Source organism: Astatotilapia calliptera, chromosome 18 (genome assembly GCF_900246225.1).
Source record: "Astatotilapia calliptera chromosome 18, fAstCal1.2, whole genome shotgun sequence".
Classification (NCBI taxonomy): domain Eukaryota; kingdom Metazoa; phylum Chordata; class Actinopteri; order Cichliformes; family Cichlidae; genus Astatotilapia; species Astatotilapia calliptera.
In genome coordinates this window covers 27,177,186-27,190,422 of record NC_039319.1, presented here as the reverse complement: position 1 = coordinate 27,190,422, position 13,237 = coordinate 27,177,186, and the positions used below count along the sequence as shown (strand labels likewise).

Below are 13,237 nucleotides of genomic sequence, written 5' to 3'. Positions count from 1 at the left end.
AACTAAATACTTTTGAAAATAAGTAATCAGTAAAGTAACTAATTACTTTTGAAAATAAGTAATCAGTAATTAGTTACTGATTACTTTTTTCAAGTAACTTGACCAACACTGGTCAGGTGTCTCACCTATAAACAGCCATACAAACATGTTTCTAGCTGTTGATTCTTCTGTCTTATCTGTAACCTAGTCTACCTCTACAGCTGCTCATGAAGCAGCAGCCAATGGAAACAGGACTGTGGCTATCTTTGTGTAGATTTCTACAGATGACTCTGTCACCAACCTCAGGCTGACTGGACATACATGTGTTTGTTTCATAAAGTTATCTAGATGCTGCAGAGCAGATGAGGTCTTCCAGAACATCCACCTGTAAGAAAACATCCAGAACAAAATTTAAAACCACGTCATTGTCTCTGCTATCGAACACACACCAGGCAGACAGCACTTGAAATGAGACGTCTCCCTTATTGCTTCTTTCCCACTACTACAATCAGCCCGTCCTTTCTACCAGCTTAATGTTACCTGGCTCTGCTCTCCTACACTGAGATTCTTCAGCTGGTAGACAGTCACATGACCATCAGTGTCTCCTACCACAACACAGTCAGCCTGAGAGGAAAATAGCAAGGACGTCATCCTCACACCAGGGGCTGCAGGCTGCACAATGACAGGGTCCAGACTGGAGGAAAGAGGTGAATATATGGACAAGACACAGGTGATACAGAGGGCTGCACAGGTGGAGTCTCCTTCTGAGTCTGACTCACATTCAGTTCAATCTTATTTATACAGCGTCAAATCACAACAACAGTCGCCTCAAAGTGCTTTATACTGTAAAGAGAAGGAAGACAGCATAAAGACATGCTGTGGAAGAGAGACAGAGATTAATAACAAGTGTGATTCAATGCAGAGAGGTCTATTAACACATAGTGAGTGAAAAAGAAATACCCAGTGCATCATGGGAATCCCCCAGCAGCCTACACCTATTGCAGCATAACTAAGGGAGGATTCAGGGTCACCTGGTCCAGCCCTAACTATATGCTTTAGCAAAAAGGAAAGTTTTAAGCCTAATATTGAAAGTAGAGATAGTGTCTGTCTCCTGAATCCAAACTGGAAGCTGGTTCCACAGAAGAGGGGCCTGAAAACTGAAGGCTCTGCCTCCCATTCTACTTTTAAATACTCTAGGAACAAGTAGGCCTGCAGTGCGAGAGCGAAGTGCTCTAATAGGGTGATATGGTACTACAAGGTCATTAAGATAAGATGGGGCCTGATTATTTAAGACCTTGTATGTGAAGAGCAGGATTTTGAATTCTGGATTTAACAGGAAGCCAATGAAGGGAAGCCAATACTGGAGAAATCTGCTCTCTCTTTCTAGTCCCTGTCAGGACTCTTGCTGCAGCATTTTGGATTAACTGAAGGCTTTTCAGCGAGTTTTTAAAAGAACCTGATGGTAACGAATCACAATAGTTGAGAATAATACATGCATGAACTAGTTTTTCAGTGAAAATGATGCTTCCTAAGGGAAACATGTATAATGTAAACAGAATTGGTCCTAGCACTGAACCCTGTGGAACTCCATAATTAACCTCAGTGTGTGAAGATGACTCTCCATTTACATGCACAAATTGGAGTCTATTAGATAGATATGATACAAACCACTGCAGCACAGTACCTGTAATACCTACAGCATGTTCTAATCGCTCTAATAGGATATTATGGTCGACAGTATCGAACGCTGCACTGAGGTCTAGCAGGACAAGCACAGAGATGAGTCCACTGTCAGAGGCCATAAGAAGATCATTTGTAACCTTCACTAAAGCTGTTTCTGTGCTGTGCTGAGCTCTGAAACCTGACTGAAACTCTTCAAATAAACCATTCCTCTGCAGATGATCTGTTAGCTGTTTGACAACTACTCTTTCAAGGATTTTTGATATGAAAGGAAGGTTGGAGATTGGCCTATAATTAGCTAAGACTGCTGGGTCTAGAGATGCTTTTTGAGTAAAGGTTTAACTACAGCCAGCTTGAAGGCCTGTGGTACATAGTCGATTATTAGAGATAGGTTGATCATATTTAAGATCGAAGAATTAATTAATGGCAGGACTTCTTTGAGCAGTTTTGTAGGAATGGGGTCTAAAAGACACGTTGATGGTTTGGAGGAAGTAATTATTGAAGTTAACTCAGAAAGATCAATTGGAGAAAAAGAGTCTAACTTAACATCAATGGTACTAAGAGTAGCTGTAGATAATATTACATCTGTCGGATGATTATTGGTAATTTTTTCTCTAATGATAAAAATTTGTGAAGAAGTTCATGAAGTCATTACTAGTTAACATTAAAGGGATGGTTGGATCGATAGAGCTCTGACTTTTTGTCAGAGAGAAACCTGGGGTTGTTCTTATTTTCTTCAATCAGTGACAAATAGTAAGATGTTCTGGCTTTGCGGAGGGCTTTCTTATAAAGCACAAACTATTTCTCCAGGCTAAATGATGATCCTCTAAATTTGTGACACGCCATTTCCTCTCCAGCTTACGAGTTATCTGCTTTAGGCTACGTGTTTGAGAATTATACCACGGAGTCAGGTACTTCTGATTAGAGACCTTAGTTTTCAAGTAAGACTGGTTTCTGAGTTTTACAGCTGGGGTGGACGAGGCTAAGCATCAGACTTTCAAATGTAAGTCTGATGTTTCTAGAAATGAGAGCTGCTCCATCCAAAGTGGGATGGATGCCGTCTCTCCTAACAAGACCAGGTTTCCTCCAGAAGGTTTCACATGTCTAGAAACAGAATCGCCAATAATCAGAGTTTGACCCCCGGCGGGTGTGTCACCAAGTGGGGAAAAACAGTTAGACACATGGTTGGTGGTGTACCTGGGGCTTCTGTTTAAGACTATGCTTCCTCCTCACCGTCACCCAGCCGCCCTCTTTCCCCAGCTGCTTGGGGTCTGCCGGGGAACAGCTAGCGGGGCCTACGCTATCTTCAGCTACAGCAGCTACAGGGGCCTGGCTAGCTACGGGTGAATCAGTGATCCTGGCCCTCAGAGCTGCAAATAGGCTACATTGATTACATGTATCATTACTGCTATGAAATAAGAAGTTATCTAAAGGTTTTCAATTCAACTGGCAGATAAGCTACACAAACACACCACTGTGTGTTGGAACAGGAACACCGAGTGACAGCGCCACCCAAAGGTACTCACATGCTCGAACTCAGGTCCCAGATTTCTAGCTGCCCTTCGGTGACAGCTCCAAATACAGTAGGCCACTTTGGGGACCATTTGATGTCGTAGACAGCCTTCTGGGCGGAGGTGAAACCCAACACAGGCTTCAAGTGGTGCTGCTTCCACAGCTGGATGGTCCAATCAGATGAGCAGCTCAGGAACACATCAGGGTTGAAAGGGGACCACGCAACACAGTTTACAGGACACTGACGAAGAAGAAGAAGAGGTGTCTGAGTGTATATCACACACCCACGAAGAAGATTCAGCACCATAAGAACAGCAGTTTGTAACAAACAGTGAAGTTATTATTTTGCCAGACTTCACTCACTCAGAATCTTTCTACAAAGATCGCAGCATATGTGTGTACATATGTTATATATGTATCACATTTTCATTTCCAAAGCAGTTTGTGTTTTATTTACAGATCTAAGTGAAATTCATTTCATTGACTGAATCAGGATTATTGGTATGTGGACAACATTTATACATTCCTGTAACAATGTAGCGCTGCCTTCACATACCAAGAATACTTAGTAAGTTTTAAGGCTTAACATCACATTCACACAGAGAAGAATCTGTAAAGTTTAAAATATGCTGTAAATCAAAGAATTGGTGAAAATGACTCCAAGTTGTGTGTGCAGCATAATTGACTGAAGAATAAAGGAATATGCTGACACAAAATCTAAACAATAAACCTCAGAAAGAAACTCTAAAACCACAATGAGACATAAACCAGTCTCAACCCAATTCACATCAAACCACATCCACTCTGAAATCAGGTCCAAAACTTTACCTAAGCCTAAAATTAGACTGATACCATTTATGAAGGTGACTACAAACCAGTCCAAAACCAAACCCCTGATCCCAGTATGGCTGAGTCAGTCCAGGAGGACTTACAGAGACAGACCAGTAGGTGTCAGTTTACTTTATCTGTTGTTTTCCTTAAAATGAAGTTAACTGACAAATAAGCAGTGTCCCTACAGAGCCGTTAAACTGCAGTTGGAGCTTCAGTTTGGAATAAAAAGGCTTTTGGGGAAGAAACAGATGTTTTTTCCAGAAGTCTTTGGCAGCGTTTACTCTGAAGAACTTACAAAGTGTTTCCTGTAGGTTTCAAGGAACTGCTGACTGTTGGAGCAGGAGCACTGGTGGATGAGACCTTCCCATGTCCCAGTCAGGTAGATACTGGAGTCCTGCAGGAACAGTGGAACACAGTGGGATACATTGGTTACATCTCAGGGATTTCATGAATCTCTGTTAGAGAACTGTGGATCAATATGGTCGTCATTGTGCAGGAAGGCCAAGATTATTAGATCTTTAGCAAGAATGTTAAAAGGTTATGCCATATGTGGGGTGACTGGAGATGTTGGTGAAAGGTCACAGTGATATGTGGTGTAGCAGACAATGTCACATATCACATGTTCACATATCACGTGTTCACATATCACATGTTCATGTATGAGTGCCTGATCTGTCACATGACTAACGAGATGTTTCTGTAACTGCTGTTGTCAATAAAAAGGACTGTGAGGGGGACCAGGTGAAGAAATTTCCCCTTGTGGGACTAATAAAGGTATCTTATCTTATCTTATCTAAGACCCTGACGACTCCCCTTGCAGCAAGTAAAAGACAAAGAGCGCTGTGGTCGTCTTGCTTTGATTGGTGATTGGTCCCTGAGTCAGCGGGGTCTATCTCTTTAAGACCCAACAGTAACTTACTGTGGGATGAAAGTCGAAGCAGAGCCCAGGAGTCAGTGCTGTCAGGACTCTTTCTGTCATCATCTCGGTCCTCTTCCCTCCAGTCAGTGTCTCTGTATTTTGAATGCGCCTTAGCTTCATCAAGTCTACGGCAAGAAATGGATCATTTTATATCATTTACCTGACACCAAGGTGAGAGCAGAGAAGGAGTTATTTGATCATTGCCTGTTGTCTGTTTGTCTGTGAGCAAGAGCATGCAGAAGCCACCACAGAGCAACAGTCAGTCGGAGTTGCACTGTGTTTGTCTCTGTGGTGCCAGGCATGTCTTCATGTTCTAGTCCATGGTTGTTGTTGGATTTTGTGTACTTTTTCTTAGCTTAGAGTATCTATGGAGTTAGCACAGCATCTGTTGAGTATTTCTGTCAGATTGGACTTTTCATTTCCTGTGACCATTGAAATAAAAGCTCTGCTTCTCCTCTGCACACCTTTGACAAAATACTCACCCATTAGAGTTTAACATTACTGCCAACTGCCAAGATTCACTTAGAAAAGGACATTTTTCCTGAATTTCTTCTAAAATCTTAAAGGCCAAAGAGAGAGTTGAAGTTCTCCAAGGCTGGAACTATCCTGAGAGACAACGATGACCTGTATGCTGTCTCAGCTGACTGCACTGAGCCGGCTGCTGAGTACCTATGCAGTCGAGGCCATCTTTGAAGAAAAACCACTTGCTGATTCTGCCATCTGCACCCACAGAGAGGAGGGCCTCCACCTTCTCTTCCCCCGTCGAGCTCACTTGTTGTTGGGTCCACCTGAGCTGCCACACTGGCCCCAGGTGTCTGTTGGGACTCTCCCTACACAGAGCACATGAAACAAAGACAGAGCAGTAGCATGGTTTACTTTTAGTGTGTAGTAAAAGACCTGCACTGTCCACTGCACACGCCCCTCACCGGCTGCTGACACCACGTGACCTGTTGTCCTTACTGTGCACACCATGGATTGTTATGCTGCCGTCATGTGTGCCCACAGCCAGCTGACTGGGGCTGTTAGCAGAGAAATCCAGAGCGGTCACGGCGCTGTCACAGTGGATAATGTGCTCCGGCCACTGTAGGAGGAAGAACATCCTCACTCAACAATCTGTGCGATGATGATGAGGGGAGCTGACTAAATCCAGTCCAAAGCAAAGTCATACCTTGAGGTTTTTGATGGACCAGCAGCTCACCAGACCTGGTTTCTGGTTCCCAGAGTCAAACTCGCCATGACCCACAGCCAGGAGGTCCTAGAAGACAGCCACACGAGGAGGATCTGTAATCAGTCGTCTGCCTGCTTTCCTGGGTGTTAGTCTGCTTCCTACACGACTGCCGCTTTCCCACGCTGTCTTTCTTTGAACCAATCAGCTTCCACTTTGCACGGTTTACATGTGTGCTCTCTGTCATTCTTCCTTTCAGATTCTCCTTTGTGCAACCCTCCACCTCCCCACCCTCAGCCAGAGCCGTCTTCATCATCATCACCACCAGAGTCTCAGCTGTGGGGGGTCCTGTCCTAAACCCTGGCACTGCTTTGATGGGTCACCACAGTCTAATCGCCAAATACATTCATTTCTCTATCTCAATAAATCATGTTCAGTTCTTTCAAGTGATCAGCATGCTTCAATACAATATTATCAGAAGAGACAGACCCAATATTAGCCAGGCTCCTTCAGCATTTAACTGAGCAAAGGTACGGCCTTTTCTCCACACTGCAGGCATGTCTGAAAGTTAGCTAACTGTACTTGGTTATACTACCTTTGAATTGTATATTTAAAGATTATTTTTATAACCCAGCTCACTCTGACTTCACCGTTCAGACTGAGAAACAGTCCAGCAACATTAGTGACACACATGAATGACACAAGGACAAAAGACTTGTGTTGCACAGAAATGTACACTAACTTCAAGCCCTTTGCTCTTGAATCAGTTTCTGTGAGTTGGAGTTGATCTTTGTTCTGTTACCGGATTCTTTCTGTTCCAGGTCATGCAGCTCACGCTGCGTCCTCTGCTGAGCTCACAGCTGAAAACCCAGAGACACTGCAGAGACGGACCGCCGTCCATGCCCCCCGTCCTCTGCTCCACCATCTCATTCTTCACTGGACACTCTGGGTCTGAAAAAATGATTTCACTCATTACAATCGTAATGCTTCATCTAGTAGTAATGTTACCACGGTGCTGTGATGGTGCTGTGACGATGCTGTGAGGGTGCTGTGACGATGCTGTGAGGGTGCTGTGACAGTGGTGTGAGGGTGCTGTGATGGTGTGACGATGCTGTGAGGGTGCTGTGGTGCTGTGACGGTAGTGTGACGGTGCTGTGGTGGTGTGACGAGGGTGTGACGATGGTGTGACGGTGCTGTGACGATGGTGTGACGGTGCTGTGACGGTGGTGTGACGATGGTGTGACGATGGTGTGACGGTGCTGTGATGGTGCTGTGACGGTGCTGTGGTGGTGTGACGATGCTGTGAGGGTGCTGTGATGGTGCTGTGACGGTGCTGTGACGATGGTGTGACGGTGCTGTGACGATGCTGTGAGGGTGCTGTGATGGTGCTGTGAGGGTGCTGTGATGGTGCTGTGACGATGGTGTGACGGTGCTGTGACGGTGCTGTGAGGGTGCTGTGACGATGGTGTGACGGTGCTGTGACGGTGCTGTGACGGTGCTGTGACGGTGCTGTGATGGTGCTGTGACGGTGCTGTGATGGTGCTGTGACGATGGTGTGACGGTGCTGTGACGGTGCTGTGAGGGTGCTGTGACGATGCTGTGACGGTGGTGTGACGATGCTGTGACGGTGCTGTGACGGTGCTGTGACGATGCTGTGACGGTGGTGTGACGATGCTGTGACGGTGCTGTGACGGTGCTGTGACGATGGTGTGACGGTGCTGTGACGGTGCTGTGACGATGCTGTGACGGTGGTGTGACGATGCTGTGACGGTGCTGTGACGGTGGTGTGACGGTGCTGTGACGGTGCTGTGACGGTGGTGTGACGGTGCTGTGAGGGTGCTGTGACGGTGCTGTGACGGTGGTGTGACGATGCTGTGACGGTGCTGTGACGGTGCTGTGACGGTGCTGTGACGGTGCTGTGACGATGGTGTGACGGTGCTGTGAGGGTGCTGTGACGGTGCTGTGACGGTGGTGTGAGGGTGCTGTGACGGTGGTGTGACGATGCTGTGACGGTGGTGTGACGATGCTGTGACGGTGCTGTGACGGTGGTGTGACGGTGCTGTGAGGGTGCTGTGACGGTGCTGTGACGGTGGTGTGACGATGCTGTGACGGTGCTGTGACGGTGCTGTGACGGTGCTGTGAGCACTACCTCCCAGCACAGGCAGCTGTCTGTAAGCAGCCAGCTGAGGGTGGAAGCTGTTTTGCAGGATGCTTCTCTCCACTGTTTGTAAGCAAAGCTGAAACTTGTCTGACAGCATGATGAGCTTCCACTGCGTCTCAGCGTTTAAAGCTTTCACTTCCACTTCTTTCAGTGAACCACAGGCACTGACTGAAGACAAATACAAAAAAACAGTTTCTGTACTGTAAAAAGAATGAAACTGTTAAAACTTCTGAATGATGACGAACCCTGAGCCCTGTTTGAATGAAGCAGTGAACCAGTGGGTGCAGTTACCTGTAGTGGCTGTGCTGCCCACTGACACACTCCTGTCTGCACCTCTGCTGGAGTCCGTCACACCCTCTGAGTGGTCAGTCTTCACTGGGTTACAGATACCTGCTGTTTCCTCCTGCTCAGCATCACTTAAAGGCTCATACATGTCGCAGACGGTAACATTTGTGGCTGTGGACATGCAAACATCTGAAAACACCGTGCATTTATAAAAGCTCAACACTCCATCCTCTGTTTTATGGATGAAGTGAACTGCTGAAAGTAGAACTAAAGTAGAAAGTAGAACAATATAAGGATATAGTGAATGGTGGGTTCTACTATTGAGAGTGTGTAAAAAGCTAAAAAGAAGGGTGGGGTAGGGTCAGAATTTGGTGTAAACATATATGAAAGCACAGCTCCATCCTGCCTGATACCAACAGGTGAAGCTGGTGGTGGGTGTGTGATGGTGTGGGGGATCATTTCCCAGCACACTTTGGGCCTCCTTCGCACCAAGCATCATTTCAATGCTTAGCTGAATATTGTTGCTGACCACAGCCTACCCATCCTCTGATGGGTAGGCTGGGTGACTGTGACTCTCCACAGTCACAAGGAAGCCTTTGGGACATGAGTGGATAATCAGATAGCTGCAGCCGACTAATCTGCAGCAACTGCATTAAGCTATCAGGTCAACGCAGACCAAAACCTCTGCAGCACCTTCAGCATCAGATAAATAGACACTAATGTGGATAAAAAGGTAAATGCTAATCTGCGGTTCATAAATTGTTGGGAAAGAGGCTAGCTTAATGTTCTAGCTAGCCATTTTTAGCCAGAACATTTGGCTAAAAATGGCAGATAAATAGTTCAAATGGTGAAAAGGTAACAATGAACTACTCTGATATAAACATAGTGAGCTCAAACAAACACACTGTGAACACTACACATCTAAGACAGCGACGCACTTCCACACACCAAAGTTTGGGAACCAAATATTCATCACACTTTAAATAGACTGAGTCCAAAAGCACAGTTTGAGATGAAAGAAAGCCATGTTCTAAATAAAGCTGCCAAAAATCAAGTTAGTCCAGCTTCATGTTTAGGTACACTGACCTGGGTGTGTTTAAAACTTTTATAAAAGTCACCATTAGAATAACAGCTTCACCTGCATCCACCACCATCAGCCCGTTACTCTGGACATGCTTGTTTTTTGTTGTTCCGGTCAGCGTCTGCACTGATCGCTCCACATGTTTGTCCCTGCTCACTCTGTTTCTGCAGACCTCCTCGTACTGATGGTTTCTTGCTCTGTGAAAACGAGGTAAAATCACAACGTGCCAGTAGCGCATTTTAGGTGCATATGTAAGCGTCTCAACCAGTCAGATATGGGAAACACTTCACCCACATGGTAGCTTCTGCCTCATCAGCATCCACACACACAAAGATGCTGGGCATGTCCAGCAGTGAAAAGGTGTCTGTCTCAGAGATAAAGACCTCCGTGATGTCCTTCAACATGTCCTCTGTCACCTGTTCTTTCTCCGTGTCCTTTTTTACCTTCACATCTAGCAAGAAAATATATGAACAAACTCTTATAAACACCACAAAGATACGTTGTAGGTGTGACCGAGAACTGAGAGCTTTAGTCACAGTAATATGTGGAGATTGAAAAAACCATTTAGTTTGCATTAACTGTGCTCATTAACCACCACACAAGCTCAAACACCATGAACGCAGTAATCAAAAGGATAAAGGGAAAAGCGTGCATTTAAAAAAACAATTTATTAACCTGGAAAACTGAGGGGAATGTCACGTTTAGAAAACATGTCCTCGTCATCCACGGACTCTGTGGTGGACTGGCTGGATATTCTGCTGCTGCCAAATACTGACCTGGAAACATTGCGAGCACATTTTTACAGGGTGAAGCGTGTAACCTGCAGTCACTTTAGACAGTTTGTCCTCGCTCTCTCCAGGAAGTGCTTGGCTGTGGCTGCCTCCCTGCACCATGGACCTGCTCAACTGGTGGCACAATTTAGTAAGAAGCTGTGCTTCAGCAGCCCTGGTTGATTCAAACTTCTGCTGTTTTATAATTACTGAGCTTAAATGTAATGTAATGGTTTCCACCCAAACCTGTATCACTGGGAGTTCCCCGACTGATTCAATCACGTTCACATATCAAAGATTTTAAAAGAAAAGAGGATAGGTCAGGGTTCAAGGGTCCCCAGGTTATAACCACAATGCTGCCCAACCTCAGAACACGAGCGAGGGACAAGCCACGCCGTCGTGGACGTCACCGAGCTTAATAAGAGCCACGTGAGGTATGGCGGAACAACGACGTACCGATGAGAACTTAGCTACTAGAAAAGATAATACATGGAAAGGCCTGCAGAGAAAACTCATATTCAAATTCAAGCAATGCTTTAACATTTGCACTCCACACATTCAAGCCTCACAGAGCAGCTCCAGCTGCATCACCTCAGACTCTGGTACCTGGAGAAAGGCAGAGTGAAGCTGCCCGTGGCTGTTGGCTGGTCTGATGCTGAGCCCACAGACATTTCATCCACAAACAGCATGGGCTGCACTGCTCCTGGATCAGCCTGGTACAGCGGCTGAGGAGTGACATCATTGTTTACTTCATCAAACACCTGCAAGAAACACAGAAGCTAGCTACAGCTAACTTGGTACTGCACTCAAGGGCACACTGGAGGTACTTCTACATCACTACATGCTCGCTACATCATGGTATTTAACTCCACTACCTGCATCTCTCCTTTTATTGCCTTTTTCACAAAGCACTCAGTTAACTGCTTTGAAAATTTGGTGAGTGGTAGTCGAATGTTAATTTTAGAGGCATCAGAATAATCAGTCATGAAAACAAATCCACAAAATGAAGTCTTGTGTTTTTGTCTGGGTTGCAAAGTAAAACTGTGACTACAGCCTGAGTTTGATGTAAGCCTACTTCTTTAAACTTTCAGTATACATATGCATTAAACACAGTCTACGACGCGGGTCTTTACTCTGTGGAACTGATGAGAAACTGTGTCTAATCTGAATCTAGTACCGAGTCTGTGACTGATGTTCTCATTTACAAACTGTTCAGAGGACCCACAGACTGTGAGGACAGTGTCCGTGTGATGCTCAGGTACCCGAACAGCCTGTCTGGGAGTCTGAACCACGTTCTTCTCCAGGACTTTGCTGCCCCCGAGGCTCCGCCTGCTGTGACAGCCCAGCACACTCGTGGTTTGTCTGGAACGCTGGTGAGATCCGCGTGGGCCTCCGTGTGAGACTGAGGTGGTACGAGGGGAGCTGGAAGGCAGCAAAACAACAAGTGACCGTGGCTGCGTGTACGTGCAGACAGCTGCAGTGAAAAGAGTACGGCTAACGTACGGTCTCAGAAGCAGGGAGCATCGCCGCTTTCCTCCGTCTTTCCCCCCCGTGGCAGACATCGCTGCAGTGCGCCTGCTGTTATGGGTTTCCTACTGCGGTGCTATGGCAACGGGACATGCCCAGTCAGAGCTCGTGCTCGTGCGTACAGGGAGCGCGCGACACGCTCACACCGTGTGCTGGACATTAACACGTAGATGTATACAGTCAGACCATATCAACATTTTGACATTTTCCTTAAAATAAAGTAAAAAACGTTTTTTAAACAACAGTTAAAAACATAGGTTACCACCATCTTTACTGTCGCTGTTCAGTTTAACCACGTGTTCTCACTGGGTCTCATTACATTTATGTATATAGTTGCCTCAGAAAACTTTATATTATTAAGACCTGTTAGGTATTTTAGTACCATGGGAGCATTTACTGGATATTGTTTTATAGTGACATTATGCAGGAAAACTCTGTCATTCAATAAGGCCCCTTTTGTTTTAGTTATTTTTCTCTTTGACCCAAGAATTGATGTGTGAGAATCACAGGCTGGTACAAGGTTGAAATACCACAGAGATCACTCCCTCAGCTACATTAGTTTCTTAATCTTTTAGACGCCTGTTGAAGGCCAAATGGTTTGTTTCAGATTTCACTAATGTAAGAACTCTTCGTTTTGTGCCTTGAAAATATGTCGCTGAGATAATCACAATTGTAGCTGAACTGATACACTACACAAAGGATGCTTCTTCACCCAAGGGCAGGAAGACGCTGCCTTATCTTGGTCTGTACTGGTTTAAACTGATAATCTGCTGTCTCATGAATTTTACCCTCTATATAAACTGTTGTACTTGTGAATAAAGTTGAGTCACTTTGGGAAGACAATCTAAAGCAGTCTCTGTTTTCTTGTTCTCCCAAGCTGCTCCCGAGCTCGTACTAACACGCTGAATGGCATGCTTGAATATTACTTGAGAATATATTTGACTGTGTTACAGACTAAGGGACATTCTCTGCTGATAGGTGAAGGTACATTCTCTGCTGATAGACGTCCACGCCTCGAAGGAAGTCGATCCACGGATTAGGCCCTGGAAACCGTTTCCTTCAAGACCCAACACTAATCAGAAAAGTCCCTATGAGCACATACGTGGCAAGAGTACAACGGAAAAACTCACTGTTAACAGAAACACCAGAACCAGGCTCAATCTGACCGACCGCTGAGGGGGCGGAGACGGGACCAAAGACACAGATTAATGGTTAAATACAGAGTGGTGTATAAATATAGGCCTATTGCAGGGTAACTGACGGAGAATTCAAGGTCATCTAACACAGCCCTGTGGGCTTTATCGAAAAGGAAGAGAAGCCAGTGTGG

General features: G+C 45.5%; 1 protein-coding gene and 1 long non-coding RNA gene across 4 annotated transcripts; one reads left to right on the top strand and one right to left on the bottom strand.

The window, feature by feature from the left end:
- Nucleotides 1-77: 77 nt before the first annotated feature.
- On the bottom strand, nucleotides 78-11,978 carry dnai4 (dynein axonemal intermediate chain 4). 3 transcript variants are annotated; one of them, XM_026150774.1, is made up of 17 exons: nucleotides 11,887-11,978; nucleotides 11,646-11,805; nucleotides 10,990-11,144; nucleotides 10,289-10,389; nucleotides 9,908-10,064; nucleotides 9,671-9,810; nucleotides 8,539-8,721; nucleotides 8,236-8,415; nucleotides 6,889-7,037; nucleotides 6,090-6,176; nucleotides 5,848-6,002; nucleotides 5,591-5,751; nucleotides 4,922-5,046; nucleotides 4,298-4,396; nucleotides 3,186-3,412; nucleotides 520-673; nucleotides 78-364 (listed from the first exon to the last, which is right to left on the bottom strand). In XM_026150774.1, exons 1-17 carry the CDS (start codon nucleotides 11,943-11,945, stop codon nucleotides 320-322), a joined length of 2,337 nt encoding a protein of 778 aa, XP_026006559.1. In that variant the 5' UTR covers nucleotides 11,946-11,978; the 3' UTR covers nucleotides 78-319. The 3 variants fall into 3 exon arrangements, with proteins under 3 accessions (XP_026006559.1, XP_026006560.1, XP_026006561.1); XM_026150775.1 differs by having other exon boundaries at nucleotides 8,539-8,703; XM_026150776.1 differs by lacking the exons at nucleotides 78-364; nucleotides 520-673 and adding an exon at nucleotides 2,959-3,029.
- Nucleotides 4,981-6,974, top strand: LOC113011297 (uncharacterized). Its single transcript, XR_003270511.1, has 3 exons — nucleotides 4,981-5,092; nucleotides 6,346-6,616; nucleotides 6,908-6,974. It is a non-coding gene; the product is annotated as an uncharacterized LOC113011297 (long non-coding RNA).
- Nucleotides 11,979-13,237: the final 1,259 nt, after the last annotated feature.